Consider the following 18,487-nt stretch of genomic DNA (forward strand, 5'->3'; position numbering starts at 1 on the left):
TATGTAAAAACACAATCAAGGATTAAACCCATGAAACACACACGCACACTAGATGTCTGATGATCATGTTGCTCCTGTAAAATCCCATACTGTGGTGTTAGTTACTTGTGAAATTGTAATGATGTTTTATTCATGCTAAAAATGCTGTCTCAAGGTGTTCAACTTTCTCTTTTACGGGCTGAGAGATCCTGGGATCTCTGTGTCTTTGGTCCAAGGTGCACACCTTTCTCTTTTACCTGCTGAAAGATCCTGGGATCTCTTCGTATTTAGTCTCTAGGTGTTTTTTACCTTTCTCTTTTACCTGCTGAAAGATCCTGGGATCTCTTCGTATTTAGTCTTTAAGTGTTTTTACCTTTCTCTTTTACCTGCTGAAAGCTCCTGGCATCTCTTCGTATTTAGTCTCTAGGTTTTTTTACCTTTCTCTGTTACCTGCTGAAAGATCCTGGGATCTCTTCGTATTTAGTCTCGAGGTTTTTTTTACCTTTCTCTTTTACCTGCTGAAAGATCCTGGCATCTCTTCGTATTTAGTCTTTAAGTGTTTTTACCTTTCTCTTTTACCTGCTGAAAGATCCTGGCATCTCTTCGTATTTAGTCTCTAGGTTTGTTGGAGACACACTGTTATTCTGTGAAAGCAGGATTTGGAAAAAATCAATTTCTTTCACAATGACATTTTTATTATCAGGACATCCAGTGTGTCCCTTGAAAACAAAGTATCTTTTTAAAAAATAACACCCAGATATACAATGGTCAGCCCACTCTGTATGTAACATCAGTGGGAAAAGTGTTTGCTGAAAGTGCGGTGGAGCTTGGAGTTTTCAAGTGAACCAGAGTCAATCTGAATTGATGTAAGCTTCCTGTAATCACATTTCCCAATGATAATATATTTATGGCGACTATCAATAGTCCCAATCAGCATATTGAGATATTTATCAGGATGAACATCACATTGAATAGTGAAATTGTAAGGTACGGTAATGCCATTATTATTCAGCGTAATCGCTGCGTTGGTAATGTGCATTAAAACCTATACATCTACATTTAAGACTAAAGTGGCCTCATTAGAATTGAGAGATTGTGTTCTGCAGCTTTCATTGTTCACTGATGTAAGCTAACCCTGTAACTGATCGATGCCTCACGTAGCCTGAAGGTCATGCAGCCCCTCTGGGGCGTGAATGTCTTGCATATGGTGTCTGCATAATGGTACATAGAACTAGCGACTCGTGGTGAACATTCTGCAGGCTCACTTGATGCAACTTTGTCAAGCTAGCTCACACAAACCTACACATCTTCCAGAGGTTCATTTTTGGTAGCAACATAGTATTCAAAGCATTGCACTGGATCCAAGGTCTCAGAAAAATGTTTTCTTTTACGTTTGTCTTCTTTTTAAACAATGATTTTGCTGACACCTGCAAATATCTACAGAATTTCTGCCAAAATCCATTTCATGTTTATATGAATGCTAACTCTAAAGTGTTCTTGTTAGATTGCTCGTAGTGTGGTACTATTTGTACTCATATGTGGTGCCTGTTTTTGGTGTTGGATATTGTTAAGGCGTGACACTATGACATGGTGCCTGTTTTTGGTGTTGGATGTTGTTAAGGCGTGACACTACGACATGGTGCCTGTTTTGGAGGTTGAATGTTGTTAAGGTATAGCACTCCAACATTGTGCCTGTGTTTGGTGTTGGATGTTGTTAAGGCGTGACACTACGACATGGTGCCTGTTTTTGGCATTGGATGTTGTTAAGGCGTGACACTACGACATGGTGCCTGTTTTTGGCATTGGATGTTGTTAAGGCGTGACACTACGACATGGTGCCTGTTTTTGGTGTTGGATGTTGCTAAGGTTTAGCAGTCCGACATGGTGCCTGTTTTTGGCATTCGATGTTGTTAAGGCGTGACACTACGACATGGTGCCTGTTTTTGGTGTTGGATGTTGTTAAGGTGTGACACTACCACACGATGCCTGTTTTTAGTTAATGTTCTGAAGATGTGGTAGTCTGACATAAGGCACAGTTACAAGTGTATGTGTTTAATATTCTTAATACAGAAAACAGCATATACTATTACAATTTATCAGTTGTCTTCTTGAATGTAATAATATACTTTTGTTGCAGGATTCCAAACTGCGAGAATCATTGCAGAGCGGAGGAGGGGATGGGTCCCTGGAAGATCGAACACTTTCCGTCGTGACGGGCAGTGACATGTATAACATGGAACTAACCAACTTTGTGTCAACAACGAAAGAAGTAGCAAAGGTATGTATGTATACATACTGCTGCATTAGGAAATGGCCCACTGGCGCAGGTGGCACAGTCAACTCTCTGTGAAGTGTTGCATTCATCACCCAATCCTGGGCCCACTGGCCATCAGTTCCAGATTCTAGCTAATTGTGGCCTTTGGTCTGTCTGACATACCCAAACGGGGCTCTGGATTTCTTGAAACTCTTAAATACTTATGACTAATGCAGGGATTTTTCTAGACCTGCTGCAGCAAATGATTGCAAAAAAATTCATATTTGATTTTTTTTTTATCCAATTCCTTAGAATTTACAAAAATCACATTAAAATTTTTTAACTTTTTAATAATATCACAATTTGTTTCACAATTTGCCTGCCAAAGGTGCTTAGTTTGGAATTCTGGAGATGTCCCTACAATGTCACATTGGTATTCCTTCCACAATAAGCTGACATGCTGTCATGTAGCCATCTTCCCGAGGCAAGTGAGTTAACTGACTATAAAAGTCCAGTTTCCACCCTTGCCGAACTAGGCTGGTATTATGGAGTTACATTTTGGCTGGGCTAACGAGTCTATGCATAGTCCAATCAAAATCGTGCACCGAAATTGAAATCCGGTTTGTAAAATGTCGTGTGGATTTCTGTCGATTGCAGGATTTGCAGAGCATGTGCACCGCAAACTCGTTGTCAACAGATATTTTCCAAGTCTTTTCATGTTTTTAATCAAGGTGCTCACGTGATTTGATGCACTTCGCTATGTAAGACCCGTTTTATCACAATATAGATCTTGATTATCAATCAGATCGTTTTGACTGGGCGCCACCATTTTGTTTGAATCAAATACAAGTGATACGAGAGGTGGAATCTGATTGGTCCATTGGAGAGGCTTAGAAGGAACATAACTCGTAATAACCACTGGTGGCGCTACGGTAGAGCCCAGGAATTCCAGCCTAGTTCGGCAAGGGTGGAAACTGGACTTTTAAAGTCAGTTAACTCCCTTGCCTCGGGAAGATGTCATGTAGCTGAAATTCTTTCAGACCCAAATAGCTCACTCTGCGGATACAGAGGGGGGGTGCGCACCCCCCTTTTTATTTCGAAAAAAATCTTTATTTCTTTATAAATTACCACCAAAAACAATAAATAGATCTTAATTGTGCACCCCCCTTTTAAAAAAAGCTGTATCCGCCCATGCTATATAATACCTTGGGCAACAGTGGCGAGGGGTATTGCATACATTCAGTGTAAACAGTGTATGACAAAGATGCTTTTGAAGACAGTTTATTCTACTTAGAGATTAAAGTGGTTGCTTGTCTGGTTTTGATCCCTGGTTTGATCTAATTTGCCATGTCCATTCGTGATGTTCCCTGCCTTGAAGCGGAACAATGATTATGTTTTGCGGTTTGTCAGAAATACTGTTCAAATTTAACTGACCTCTGTTAGGAATGTGCACTGCTGTGGGGTATCTTGATTTTTGTTTGAGATGAAGGTTGTTGTGCAAACATGCTTCTTGTGATCCTCATAATGATGGGACCGCCTCAGTTGCCAAGTGGTAGAGCATCTGCCCGGAGTGCAGGAGGTCCGGGGTTCGATCCCCGGCCACAAAGAAGAGTGAATGAGGTTTTACGCCATTTTTAGCTTTAACCATTAGGCTACCCGACCTTCCCTCCACAAAGAAGATGTTAAAAGATGGTATTTGTTGTTACCCTGCCTTGCGCTCTGCATTAAAGGGATAAAACAAGGACTGGTCAACTCGGAGTCAGTATACTGTGTCTGAATGGGGTATTCATGTTAAACTACAGCATGGTATCTCAGTGGGCTAGCACTATAAAATCGGCAATAGTTTGGACTAGTACGAGCAGCCACACACACACTTGTGCCTGCACATCTCTGTATAAGTGCAATAATCTTGGATGCGATGTTAAACCTCATTTCACCTCCCCTCGTTATTATGTTTGTGTTAAGATAATACTGCAATGATACTTAAAACAACATGCAACTGCACTCACTCACTCACTCACTCACTCACTCACTCACTCACTCACCCCATGTGATGGCAGTTTCCTTCACTTAAAGCAAGTTATGAATTCTCAGAGCTTCATGTAACACCGATCTCTAACTTGCTATCATGGAATAATTCAATAAGAATGAATTCATTTTGATTAGAACAGAAACAGTGCAAGCATCTTCGTCACTGTGTTTCATTTTAACCCATTTAGAAAGTCACTGTGCGTCAAGAACGATGCCTTACTTGTTTTGATGAGAATAATTTATGAATAAAACGGAGACAGCTGACGTCTATTGATTATTCAATTCGTGCAACTGAGCGTTTGGGAGACCAATCTCATTTGTCTAGTGTGCGGATACAATCTCTATCACCATACAGTGTCCCTCACTGGTGTTTCCTAAACGTATAGGGACTACCACGACCTAATTATAGGTTAACGATCGTCATTTGATAAACTGAGATATTTCATTGACCCAGACAGTGGTCTGCGACTGTCGCGGGATATTTTATGAAATTGTCAGCTCTTGAGTGGGCCTTATGTTATTAGTAGGACCATAAGATCTGTGTAAACTCAGGGTGTATTGTGTCACTGTTTAGAACAGGGTACTGTTTTGAACCATATGAGACAGCATTCTCACTGACTTAAGTGGTTGACATTTGTAATGGTGGTATAGGAGACAGACCAAACATATTGACTAGGTTTATCAGTAGCTGGACAGTAGTAACTTGGCCTCAGTAGCTGACCTCAGTAGCTGGACATCAGGTGCTGGACCTCAGTAACTGACATCAGTAGCTGGACCTCAGTAGCTAGACATTAGTAGCTGACATCAGTAGCTGGACATCAGTAGCTGACATCAGTAGATGGACCTCAGTAGCTGACATCAGTAGCTGACCTCAGTAGCTGACCTCAGTAGATGGACCTCAGTAGATGACATCAGTAGCTGGACATCAGTAGCTGACATCAGTAGCTGGACATCAGTAGCAGACATCAGTAGCTGGACATCAGTAGCTGACCTCAGTAGCTGGACATCAGTAGCTGACCTCAGTAGCTGGACATCAGTAGCTGAAATCAGTAGATGACATCAGTAGCTGGACATAAGTAGCTGGACATCAGTAGCTGACATCAGTAGCTGGACTTCAGTAACTTGACATCAGTAGCTGGACCTCAGTAGCTGTACATAAGTAGCTGGACATCAGTAGCTGACATCAGTAGCTGATTCAGAAGATGGACCACAGTAGCTGACCTCAGTAGCTGAACATCAGTAGCTGAACTTCAGTAGCTGAACCTCAGTAGCTGACATCAGTAGATTTACATCAGTAGCTGAACCTCAGTAGCTGACATCAGTAGCTGGACCTCAGTAGCTGGACCTTAGTAGCTGGTATGATTCGATTGCAAGCTGCTGTGATGTATTGAGAAGCTTTTATTGTACTTTAGAATAGTAGTCTCGTAACAGTCTAAATTGAATCATCTGCAAGGCATATTTTGTCAATCAATACCAGAAGTGAGGCAGACTTGCTCCCCCAGTTCGAGGATCATTCTTATTTAACAATTACCACAGAGTAATCTATGGATGCAATGACCGGGGCCAAGCTCAACAAAGTGATTTTAGTCCTACGACCATCCCAATCCCTATACTTTAACATCTTAAATTAGTTTCAGTGCTAAGATCACTTTGTGGAACAGGGCAAAGAACAGTTCAGCAATTGCTGCAAATATGTCAACCAACAGGGATCCTAGCTCCAAATGATATTCTTTAGTGTCGAGTTGTTGCAAGTCTAACTGATACAGTATGCTAGATCATTCTTGTAAGCCTTAATCTCACTAATTATAATTCACACTGGCTCAATCACTCTAAGGTGTATGTTATTGAATAATCAGTAGGGGCAGCTGTTGTTTGTCCACCATGATGTTTGCAATGAGTCAGGGCAATGACTGCAAGGGAAGCACGCTGTCGAAGGAAGACTTTGTATTGTACTTGATGAAGCCATGTGTGAATTGTCTTTGTAGAACTTGTATTTGGTCAACAATAGTGTGTTGTTGCTAGGGGACACTAGCCTCCCAGTGGTCAAAGAGTTGTGTCCCTTTCATGCCACTGGATCTTGTGGGTTCAAATCCCAGATACATCCTGATGATGATCAATTGTGGGTCAGCATTATATATATTTAAATATGATTTATATTTTTATTTATTCCCTTCTTTGAGGTTTTAAATACTACATAAGAGAAATAATTGTGTGTTTTGTAGTGTTGACTGAAAAAATAGGCCGTCTCAAACAAAGTGCCAGCCTCCCAATATTTAGTGGTCAGTCCCTAAGTTAGTTTACATGTCACATTGAGTGCCAAAGAAGGCGGCACAGTGGTCTGATGTCGCTGCCAAGATCTGCTACTTACATCCTAGACTCACTGAATAAGATCCTTGAACCCTTGCTTGTGAACATTCGTGGTAGAATAGGTCTTCACCAACCTGTGCTTGCCGTAACAGGCGACTATGCCTGTCATAAGAGGCGACTAACGGGATCAGGTGGTCAGGCTAGCTGACGTTCATGCATGTCATTGTATCCCAATTATGTGGATCGATGCTCATGATGTCAATCACAGGATTGTCTGGTCTAGACTCGATTATTTAAGGACCGCTGTCATGTATATGGAATTATGCTGAGTGCAGCATCAAACAACAAACAAACAAAAAGCTTGAAATAATAGTTACAAACAGTACCTGCAACTTTGTCTCTCAGTGCTTATGTCCTCCCACCATCCATGCTGTCTTCAACAGTTTACATTGCAACACTGCAGCAGATGACAAAACTAAATGTTTAATTACTTCATCTGCCACAGTAGATGAGTTCATCAGCTGACCTTCACCATGGCTGACTGGCCAGTCATGAATCTTATCAATTCCATCCTGCTTGTTTTGGCACTATTGCGGTAAAGGTTTCAAAGATGTTTGATCAGATGTGTCTGTTGGGTCTAAACTGAGAAATATCAGCCATGAGTTGTGATAATGATAGGCCTGTTCCTCCTTTTCAAGCCCTGGAAACCAGTGTTTCGCTGAGAATAATGTCTGTATTTTTTTTGCATTTAGCTGTTAAGGGACTGTTATATACTGCAATGTAAAAAAAGTTAGTCTTCGCTGTTGAGGCATGTTTAGTTTGGATGTGGTTCTTCGACCCATTCGACCCACCATCATTACGTCTTCACAGTGACTGGTGTGTGAATAATGAACACGGGATGGTGGAGAATTAACAGCTCCAATTCTTCCTCAACCTGTTCCTGTTTTCCCTGGGCAAGACTGGTTGTCCTTGGCAAAGTTTAGAAAAAGACCAATTCACACCCTCACTCACTCAGGGTTTTGAGGATGTATGATAGAGCTTAGACGGAAAACTCAACTACTCGGGTCGGGTGGGTCCTGAGTTGGACCCGGGTACCCACAGGACTACCCGGACCCGGTTAGTCACATGATGTATCGTTTAATTACAATAACAATGAAAGTCACTAATGTTTGCATTTCTTTCTAAGCACACGTTCTTTGTGTCCTTTATACGTTTGAGTAAAGATAAAACTTCAGTCAACTTCAGTGTATGCGTGATTAGATCATTTTACATGTGTATCTAAATAGTTTTTGCCAGGGCTACAGTAAAACAATTCCCAATTGGACATTATGTACCCAACTCTTACGACCTACAGTGGGTACCCGGGTAGGGTTGGGTAATAGGGTGCTGGGTACCCAGGCAGTAAATTTTGGTCCCAGTCCTAATGTATAAACTGCACATTAACCAACAACAACAACCACGTTTATAAATCAATAACATTGCTTCTGATAATTATGCTTTTGACCCATAAGGCAGATGTAGTACCATTTATACTTTCATTTGTAAATGCATCCATTGTAAATGATCGATGTGTAAAAAATATACTTGTCATGAGCCTTACATCAGTAGATAAACAGATACAGTACTGATTAGGGATTAGATGATCACCATGATGTATCAACTGTTTAGCTGCCATTATCAATACTGCGGATGTGACTCCCGATGCATCATGGGGTACTTCCTGCATCGATGTTTGTCATGTCTGTCGCGACAGGAGGAGATTAATCGAGGGGAAAACCCATATCATGAAGGGACGTCAGAGTACACACTAGAGGCTTTTGTAGGAGTTGACGAAGCTGTTGCTGCATCTAAATCGCCACCTTCTGTGGGAGGCCAGACTGCTGAAGCATCACATGATTTCAATGAGTCTGCCGTTTGATTGATTGCTCTTCCTGGTTCGATTCTCAGCTCAGCTCATTCGTAATCTTCATTTTAAGGATTTGATAGTTTAGTGCTCTCCTGGTGTCTGGTTTAGGTTCATGGTTAAAGACATATTCCCTGTGTGTCTGTCAGGGCCTTGCCTCCAACTGGTGTAATGTGGGTTAGGGGTTAGGATGTCTTGCTGCTGTCTCTGTAAAGGTCATTGACTTATCTGATAAGGCAAATTATTGAAGAAGGTGTTTATCATGTCACACATGTTAGTTGTAGTGGTAAGTGGATCAATTTACCCAATCACCATCAGAAATATATAAGGGGTCATGGGTGGCCCAGTCGTCTAAGGCGCCGCGATTCACTGTGCAGAGTTGCGTCCCTTGGGCACGCCAGAAACCTATGATTGTGGGTTCGAATCCCGGTTTGCCCCGATTATGTTTCTAGGTTTGTCAGCACAAACCACTTCAGGCTTTCCTCCTACATTAAGCTGACACACCGTGATATAACTGGAATACTGTTAAAAGCGGCGTTAAACCCAACACACTCACACTCATTCAGAAATATATATGAACCGTACCTTAAGGAACAGTTGGGGAAACAGACACTTGGTGTTGGTGTGTCAAGTGCGTATTTGCCTATATGTGTCATGAATTAATGTTTCTGTGCAGTTCATACATAAAAGTGTCTCCAGGCATTCATCTTCCCAAGGCAAGAGCGTCCACTAGCCTTTTTATCAAAGTCTTGTTTCCACCCTTGCCACATCAAGCCCACCTTCCTGTGTTAAATATGATTGGACTGTCGGACATATCAAGAGTTTAATCAGAGAACGTTTCACAAAATCAACATCCATGACTGGTACACCTTCGTAGGAAAGTGATTTACTGCTGGAATATGTCATTTTGATCTTTTAAACTCCCCATCGATTGCATATGTTTTTGTGTAAGAGATGAAATCGCGAATGTTTTTGTTGTCTGATCGACTTGGTTGTCACCTATGGTAGTCGCCAACTATACGAGATAAGAACAGTGATCTGATTGGATATCAAGTTTTCATTACAAGGGATGCAACTCATGATCTACCCGAGGTAGCGCCAGGGTTGAGCCAAGAAAAGTGGCCTTGATGTGGCAAGGGTAGAAACTAGTCTTTGATATAGACTAGCATCTTCCCGAGGCAAGAGAGTTAACTGACTTTAAAAGTCCAGTTTCCACCCTTGCCGAACAAGGCTGGAATTTCTGGGCACGATCGTAGCGAGTAACGAGTTACGTCCTTTCTATGCCTCTCCTATTGACCAATCAGATTCAACCTCTCGTATCACTTGCATTTGCTTCAAACAAAACGGTGGCGCCCAGTCAAGACGATCTGATCGATAATCAAGATCTATATTGTGATAAAACGAGTCTTACATCGCGAAGTGCATCAAATCACGTGAGCACCTTGATTAAAAACATGAAAAGATTGAGAAAATATCTGTTGACAACGAGTTAGCGATGCACATGCTTTGAAAATCCTGCAGTCGACCGAAATCTGCATGACACTTTACGAACCGGATTTCAATTTCGGTGCGCGATTTTGATTGGACTATGCATAGACTCGTTAGTCCAGCCAAAATGTAACTCCATAATACCAGCCTAGTTCGGCAAGGGTGGAAACTGGACTTTTATAGTCAGTTAACTCACTTGCCTCGGGAAGATGATAGACTAGTGGACACGCTTGCCTTGGGAACATGGCAGGCATTGGGGTATATTTGTGTTCCCTCGTTGGACAGGGTTTCAATTCCAACATTCACCCTCAAAAGGATTCTTGGTGTGTCAGCAACATGCATGCACCTGCGTTTTGCCAATATCTTTATCCTGTGCCACATTCGGCTTCCTCCACTATTATATTGACACACTCGGACATAACTGAAATATGGTTCTAAACCAACTCCCTGACAATCAGATATCTTTGCCTAAAAAGAGTAAAACAATTGTATTTGAGGTAATGACTTCGAGAGAGAATATTTGCAACGCTTTGGGTAATAGGAATGGAGGGGGTTGGTTATTAAAGCCATATACAACAAGTTAGATCTGATGTCGGAGATCGTGCAGGACCAAACAAATTTGGACGTTGATGAAAACTCAAACGTTTTTGGTAATAGTTTCTAGGCAATTATATTCGCCTTCTACACTGCAGCATTTTTTTATCAAACAAATTGTAATGTACTAAGAAATATACTTTACATTTTTCAAGCTTATTACATGGGCACTTATGAGGCTAACTTGCTGATTGGTGTAGAAGTTGATCAAGGTGTGCTTAAAATGGAAAGTGTTTTGAAGGATTAAACATAATAGCTGAAGTTTTAAAGAATGTAATATTTTTAGGTGGTCAATTAGCAGGAAAAAGTGCTTGCGTGTCTTTTTCGAGCTTTATGTATTAGGAGGATATTTTACCTAAATGTTTTTATTGACTGATGGGAATGTATTGAGGAAAGGTTGTAAGAAAAGATTAATGACCTCGACCTTTAAAATTCGCATCCCAGTCATATTTCCTACTGCTCAAGCCTCTAGCAGCTTGCATACTGGTTCTGTAGCAAATTCATCTGGAAGAAATCTATTCAGTGTGATCAGACATGAAAGACAGTTTTAATTATTCACCCAAGAAAAAGTTTGTTTCATTTGATGCAAACCACTGGCTATCAGCTTGGTGTGTCATCTCAAATGTCTGGAAACCCAATTTTTTAGCAGTGAATGGTATGTATTGGCAGATGGAAGTGAGTAGACGGTCAAAATAGAGCAGACGGTCGAAGTAGAGATGGCACAAAGCAAGGAATGTATGTAAGATGAATTGTGGATGGGAATTAATCAAAATAGGTAAAAGTGTTTGTGGGCATTCTTGGTCGAAGAGGGGACTGGATGATCACAATGTGTGACCTGGCTCGTTGTATGTCACTGTGCCACTTTGATTGGAATTATTGTTCCAAACACTGATTTGCCTCTCCCGGACTTCATTATTGACAGACTGTGGTGACAGCTGGAATATTGTGTACTGCAGTGTAAAAACATTCACTCACCTATTTTAGCTTAATTAATAAATTTATTGGATAGTCTCTTCATATTACTTTGCCTTGGATGGCTACAAGACTGATGATGATGTGTTAAGCAATATTTTTTCTCAATTAACACTCTTCACTGACCGCAGCCCATAATTGGATTAAAAAAATATTTGTTTCTTCATGACAGGTGTCGGCTATTGTGACATAATAAATTGCAAGTTATTCTGTGGCATCGAATGGCTTACCAAGTGTATTTCTTTTGGAAACAAACAATAAAAAATATTAAGTCACGCCCACATATAGACTGTTGTTTCATGATTGGCTGAGAGTGTTCTGTAGTTTTATCATATAAAATCGTATTGGTCTCAACATTTTCCTTTTTTCCAGAATGAGGAAAATGTTTGTGTTTATTCCCAAATAAAGAAAACATTATCAGTTTATTCTCTATATAGCAAAATCCCATTTATTTCCCTCTCTGCCCTGCGCATGTGGCCAAAATGTGACATCTTGCTTCTTGTTACTTTGCTTGTTTTTTTTTCATTGTTTTTTTTTTCATTGTATTTTGCTCTTATTTTGTTGCTTTGTTAACTATGCCATGATCCCCAATTGGTGTAATTGAATCCGTGATTTACCCCGATAAAGACCATTGTTCTGTCAGCAGCGTGCCCATGCTAGAGGGCCTCACCAAGGTGTGCCACTTCCCTATTAAGCAGACATTGGTGATATCACTGAATGACGAGAGAAACTGGTTAAACACAACTCACTCACTCACTCGCTTACTCAATTTACTTTGTTGATTACAGGAATGGGCAGATGAGCTGTTACAATACTCAACCAATCTACTGGCAATCAATGGCAGCTCCTTGTCATTCCTGGAAAAGGCATACACTCGCATCAGCTTCATCCAGAGCGCCGATGGAAAGATTCCCACAAAAAAGTAAGACAAACATCTCTATGCATTGGAGAAAACTGCATAAATATCAGTGAGTTGTTGATCACTACTCCTGCCCGCATAGGAAGATTAGGTTTAAGCTGATGTAGGTCTTCATTACACTGACAATTGTACTGCAATGGTCATCTTTGCACTAGAGGAACTCTGTGTTTATCTGTTTCAATGTAAATGTCATTTTATGTATCATGAAAGAAGGGATAAATATAGTTGTACAATTGCACACATATGACATCTTATTTTAACATTTTTGTTTTAATGTGACTGGCTAACCCCTTACCCCCTTATCTTCTTGGAAGGAGCAAGGAATTTGTTGAAAAAAATAATCCTGCTTTTGACTTGCGAAAAATACCGTATTCGACATAATAAGCGCCCATGTCGCTCTCAAAATTAGAAATAGGGGGCTCTTATTAGAATATAATTTTGGTAAGAAAACAAAAATAGAGTTGAAAGATCATAAATTTCGTGGTTTTTCACTGACAGCCTGAAAAGATATAAAAGAAAAGTCTGTGCGTATTATACACGACAGATATATTTTCCAGAATTTATTTGCCCATACTAAGGGTGCATATAACACATGAGTGCGTATTATACATGAATAAATAAGTCTTGTGTACATTGATCAATAGGAAGGGGTGCTAATTGGGATTGTTCACTTGCCAATATATTAGCAAATATCGCCGTGGGTGCTTATTAGAGCGGGGTGCTTATTACGTTGAATACGGTAATATTTTGCTTCATGCGGAATAAGTACTTCTGAAATGTGTACGTGTACTCACACTCTCAGCCACTGGATGCTCAAGGCTTCATTACATGCAAGCCGAAGGCGACTGAGAAATGCATGGCTTCTGTACTGCTGATCTTGCACCATGACCAGTTCATTCCCTCCCTTGGGCAGGTACACAGTATGTATATCGCCTACTTCCTCTATGTCTTAGTGTCCTGAAGATGATGGCACAGAACCGAGATGACCGGCGTCGCGTGGAGAAGGCCCTGGAGGCAGCAGGATTCCCCACAGAGAAGGTGGGTATAGTGCTGGGTGGAAGTGGGTAGTGCTGGGTGGTGCATGGTGTAAGTGGATAGTGCAGGGTGGAAGTGGGTAGTGCAGGGTGGAAGTGGGTAGAGCAGGGTGGAAGTTGGTTGTGCAGGGCGGAAGTGGGTAGAGCAGGGTGGAAGTGGGTAGTGCAGGGCGGAAGTGGGTAGTGCAGGGCGGAAGTGGGTAGTGCAGGGTGGAAGTGGGTAGTGCAGGGTGGAAGTGGGTAGTGCTGGGTAGTGCAGGGCGGAAGTGGGTAGTGCAGGGTGGAAGTGGGTAGTGCAGGGTGGAAGTGGGTGGTGCAGGGTGGAAGTGGGTAGTGCAGGGTGGAAGTGGGTAGTGCAGGGTGGAAGTGGGTGGTGCAGGGTGGAAGTGGGTAGTGCAGGGCGGAAGTGGGTAGACAGCTGTGATGTGGCGGGTTGTGTGACATTGTTGTCTGATTAAGCAGATCACTGTTAACCCTGTCAGGGTTAATTACGGACAGAGCACAGTGACAGCTGTAACAAACAACGGACTGAACTTACTTGCAGGACATGCAAATTGAAGTGATGCAGTTTCAAATTTAAATTCAATTTCAAATTGGGTGTCAAATTACAGCACATGTATTCCCAGTAGAAGCTGATGGAGGTTATTTAGTGCTAGGAATTTTTGGATGTTTGGTTTCACAGACGAATCTATCATTAAAAATTGACATTGAAATCAAATTACCTCAAAGGCCTAAAAATGCCAACTTTCTATGGAGTTGATACTGTACGTGGCAACAAGCTGTATGCTTTGTCAAGGAATCTAATGTTGAGTGCATGTGGATGGGGGACCCCTGGAAGATTGGACCACCATGTGGCGGACAGCCACACCACAAGTAATAGTGTCAGTGTAGGCTTCCTTTAAGGATCTGCCTTGAATTTAAAAAAAAATTAAGATTTCACAAATATGCTTATGACTGTGCAACATCCCATACGGATCTTGAGAAATTTGCAACCATTGTGTGAAAATGGGAACACATTATAAAGATGGCAGCTGGCATTGATGAATGGTTTTGACATGGCTCCACAATATTTTATGAGATCATGGATATAAAGAGATGTATTTTATTTGTGCTTCTGTAATGCTGTGGTTGTATGTCAGGATATACAGCTCTTGTTATCCAATGGAGAAATGTTGTGTAGCCTGTGATGAAATGCGGGACACTTATATAACTGTGCCCCTCACCAACTGACCAGTCAGTCGACTGTGACAACTGATGTGTTGGGAAGGATGCTAAGGATTTTGTTTTACTATGTCCAATTGAACTAATATATCAGATAAAAACTTTAAGATTCACATTTAAGACCAAAGATTGAGAATAAATTGATTTGGATCTTGATGTCTCCACCCAGCTCGGGTGGGTTGTGAGTAGGACCTGGGTACCAACAGGACTATGTGGATCCGTGGTTAGTCACATGATATATTGTTTAATGACGAAACTATTTCAAACTCCATGGTTACACTACAAGTCACTAATGTTCGCATTTCTTTCTCACTATGCACGCATTCCTGCTGACTTTTGTATGTTTTATTTCAAATAAAGCTTCAGATAACTTCAATGTATGCATGACCAGATCATTTTATACTATCTAAATAGTTTTTGCAAGGCTCCGGTAAAACAATGCCCTATCAGACATTTTCGTTCCCAATTTTTGAGACCTACAGTGGGTTCCCAGGTACAGGAGGTCGGGTACCAGGGTCGTTAATTTGGACTCGCCGCAGCCAAAGTTTCCCCTCACAAACACATCTGTTCATACTTTAGGACCAGGTTTGGACACGACATTAAACCCCATTTCACTTCACCTCACCTTAAACAACAAATTAGATTGACCTAAGCCCACTTGGACAAAGCAAATGAGTATTGTAGCTGCAATTCTAGCAGGCATAAATCTACAATAGTAGTAATGCAAGATCACTTTATACAAATTAGCCTTGGTCTACACCAGTGTTCGAAATACCTGCCTGCCCGACCGTCCGAGACGGGTTGATTTCAACTCGGGCTGCCAGATTTTCAAATCCCCCTGCCCGACGGTCGGGTTATATTTCATATGTGAAAATATTCAAAATATTTCCCGATGATAAGCATTAATTCACATGTAAAGATGAATAATAAAATGTAACCAAAAAGAAACCCCGTTAGCTTATCCTGAGAAACATATGATTATAGTGGGCAGGCAGGTTTTGGTCAGGGCTGGCAAGTATTTCAGCTAGCCAGTCCTGTGGTCTGGCTGAAATTTTTGGGAGTTTCATACCCTGAATAAAGTAAATATGTCTGTGAAAAAGCCAATTAATGTAAACAAGTTGACCATGGCGTTATAATGAAATCTAAATCAATATATTCCATATATAGATTCTAAAATTATGTCACATCATATGGAAGGCAGGTCACAAGCCTCAACACAGAAACACCCTCATACAAAATCAATGTCAAGCACAAGTGCCACCAGATAGGACCTTGTTAACTTCTTATGGGTGTGGCAGGACTTGTTATATTAATCGAACCAGCCACATGATTTGGCCGTAAGAAGCTATGTGTAGCAGAGGAAAACAAGTCAGTGGCCAGGAGCCATGTCATATTACCCAGTATCACCACATCGGCGATACAGCATCTACTCTGTGACTCCAGAATGCCCAGTTGGGATCCTGGGGACAAATCGGCCAAGATCACCAAATTGGATTTTCTGGTGAAACTAGTTTAGATAAGCTTATTAAAATATCAGGTGCACTTCGGCCAGATGACCAACTTAGGATTTGGAGCTGGAATGGTCCAAATGCATGAATTATAGGGATTCAGGGCCCACTTGCACAAAGCAATGTTAGCACTCAGATGATCGTAACTCCCATACTTTAACATAGGCTTACAATAGTTGTAGCGCTAAGATCGCTTTTGTGCAAGTGGGCCCTGGAATTGGGTTAATTGAGATCTAGTGGTTGGGATTCTAAAATACAGTGTGTTCAGATTGATTAGTTCAAAATTTGAAGTTGAATGGTCCAGATGAGTCAGATGTGATTTTGGCGTACAGTTCACCCAGATAAATCTCCAGACAAACTTTGGGCTCAGTTCAACTAGTTCGGATCCTGGTGTACAGTTTGTATTTAAAATTTGACAAAATTACCATTGTTCTGTGCCCTTGAACAGTAGTATTTACAGTTCCGTGAAGTTATTTTATCGCTGCTACGTGACAGTGATCAGGACTTCCATGCATTCATTTAAAGAAAATATATGAAACAAAACCCTTTCATTTTTTTAGGGGTTTGATAAGTGATGCCTTCAGAAAATATGTTTTTTTAACAAAATGTTTTTGTGTTACACCATCAGATATATGTTATTTTTCATGACATGAGCAGACAATTTCACTCCAGCACTAATAAGGCTACACAGTACCCCGAACAAGATGTGCTGCATTGTTGGTTGAATTTGGGCCAAAGAGTTGATACATTTCGGAAATAGAAGTGGATTTTAATTAGGTTTAATTGGATCCAAATAAACCTGCATTTGATTGCAAAATAGATAATAGTTACAATACAGAATGATATCCAGTTGGTCATTGTTTCAATCATTATTTATGCTGATAGTATTTTATATTTAGGGGAGTACTGCCTTGTGGTCTGAGATTGGTTTGGTCAGCCCAAAGTGGACGGCCTACAACTACTGTAAATCCTTTAACGTCGGTTCACAAATGTGGAATTGTGTCCCTTAGCCATGCCAGGAACTGGTAGTGGTAGACTGAAATCCATGATTTGCCACAATTTGCAATGATTATGCATATAGATCTGCAACCAGTTCAAGTGCTTTGGTATCACTGGGTCTTAAGGTCTACCACCTACATCACAGGGTACGTAACTGACGTATCTGCTTTTGAACACTGGCTACTTAGTACTTGTGGCCATGCCACAATTTACATGTCCATGTTCCAGGCAACATCCTTTGTCTGTCATTACCATAAGTTCAAAACGACAGTAGACCCACAAAGATCCGGGGGAGAATAGTCCTTCAGCAACTCATGCTTGCTGGAAAAGGCGACTATGCTTGTCGTAAGAGGCGACTAACGGGATCAGACCCATGAAGATCGGGGCTAGAATAGGCCTTCAGCAATCCATGCTTGCCGTAAAAGGCGACTATGCTTGTCGTAAGAGGCAACTAACGGGATCGGGTGGTCAGGCTCGCTGACTTGGTTGATGCATGTCATCGTATCCCAATTGCATGGATCGATGCTCATGATGTCAATGACTGGATTGTCTGGTCCAGACTCGATTATTTACAGACTGCCGTCATATAGCCGGAATATTGCTGAGTGCGGCATAAAACAACACACACACACACACACACACACACACACACACACACACACACACAAAAAATGGCAGATTATCTCTTATTATCTGCCAGGAGATTCCTGTGGGCGCAAAAGGCAAAATAGTGATGACAATTACACACAATGATGACACCAAGGGTTCATAAAAAGTGTAACCATGTCCTACATTACCAGTATCACCCTCCACTCACACGAGTTTCATTAAACAGTAACTGTTTGTTGCCTAACGCTGCCCCCAGCAATATTCCTGATGGTTTCTCTGAAGCGCTGGACATCCATGACCTGCATCACTCTGGGCTGGGCTCCGCCATGATGCTGACATGCTGTTCTGTTGCTGAACAAATGCTCAAAACAGAGCTCAAAGCAGAAACCAACTAACTTGAGAACTGTTAAATATGAACCTATCAATCTCCATACTGGGTTGAAAGGTAAATCTTGGAGTCATTCAAGTCTGTAATGTTGAAAAAGATCTTTAATAAAGTGTTTACAGAAAAACAATTTACTGTATATTCACGAAAGATGTTTTTTTTCCAAATTATTGATTGAATTCAGTGAAAAAAATGTAAAAGAATAATACGTTTAATATTTTTGCACATAAAGCAAGTCTTTTACTGCCTACTTTGTAATACATGTTTGTTATGAAACTGATTTA

At 41.1% G+C, this 18,487-nt stretch overlaps 1 protein-coding gene across 1 annotated transcript in view; it reads left to right on the plus strand.

The window, feature by feature from the left end:
• LOC124146119 (1-phosphatidylinositol 4,5-bisphosphate phosphodiesterase beta-1-like) overlaps window positions 1–18,487 on the plus strand; it is a 144,540-nt gene that overhangs the window by 88,882 nt on the left and 37,171 nt on the right. Inside the window, exons 4-6 of the mRNA XM_046516228.2 lie at window positions 2,117–2,257; window positions 12,317–12,450; window positions 13,401–13,485. Coding sequence (XP_046372184.1) covers window positions 2,117–2,257; window positions 12,317–12,450; window positions 13,401–13,485 — 360 coding nt within the window. The remainder of the gene's footprint in view (window positions 1–2,116; window positions 2,258–12,316; window positions 12,451–13,400; window positions 13,486–18,487) is intronic.

This window comes from Haliotis rufescens, unplaced genomic scaffold (assembly GCF_023055435.1).
Source record: "Haliotis rufescens isolate VD_foot unplaced genomic scaffold, xgHalRufe1.0.p SCAF_3, whole genome shotgun sequence".
Lineage (NCBI taxonomy): Eukaryota > Metazoa > Mollusca > Gastropoda > Lepetellida > Haliotidae > Haliotis > Haliotis rufescens.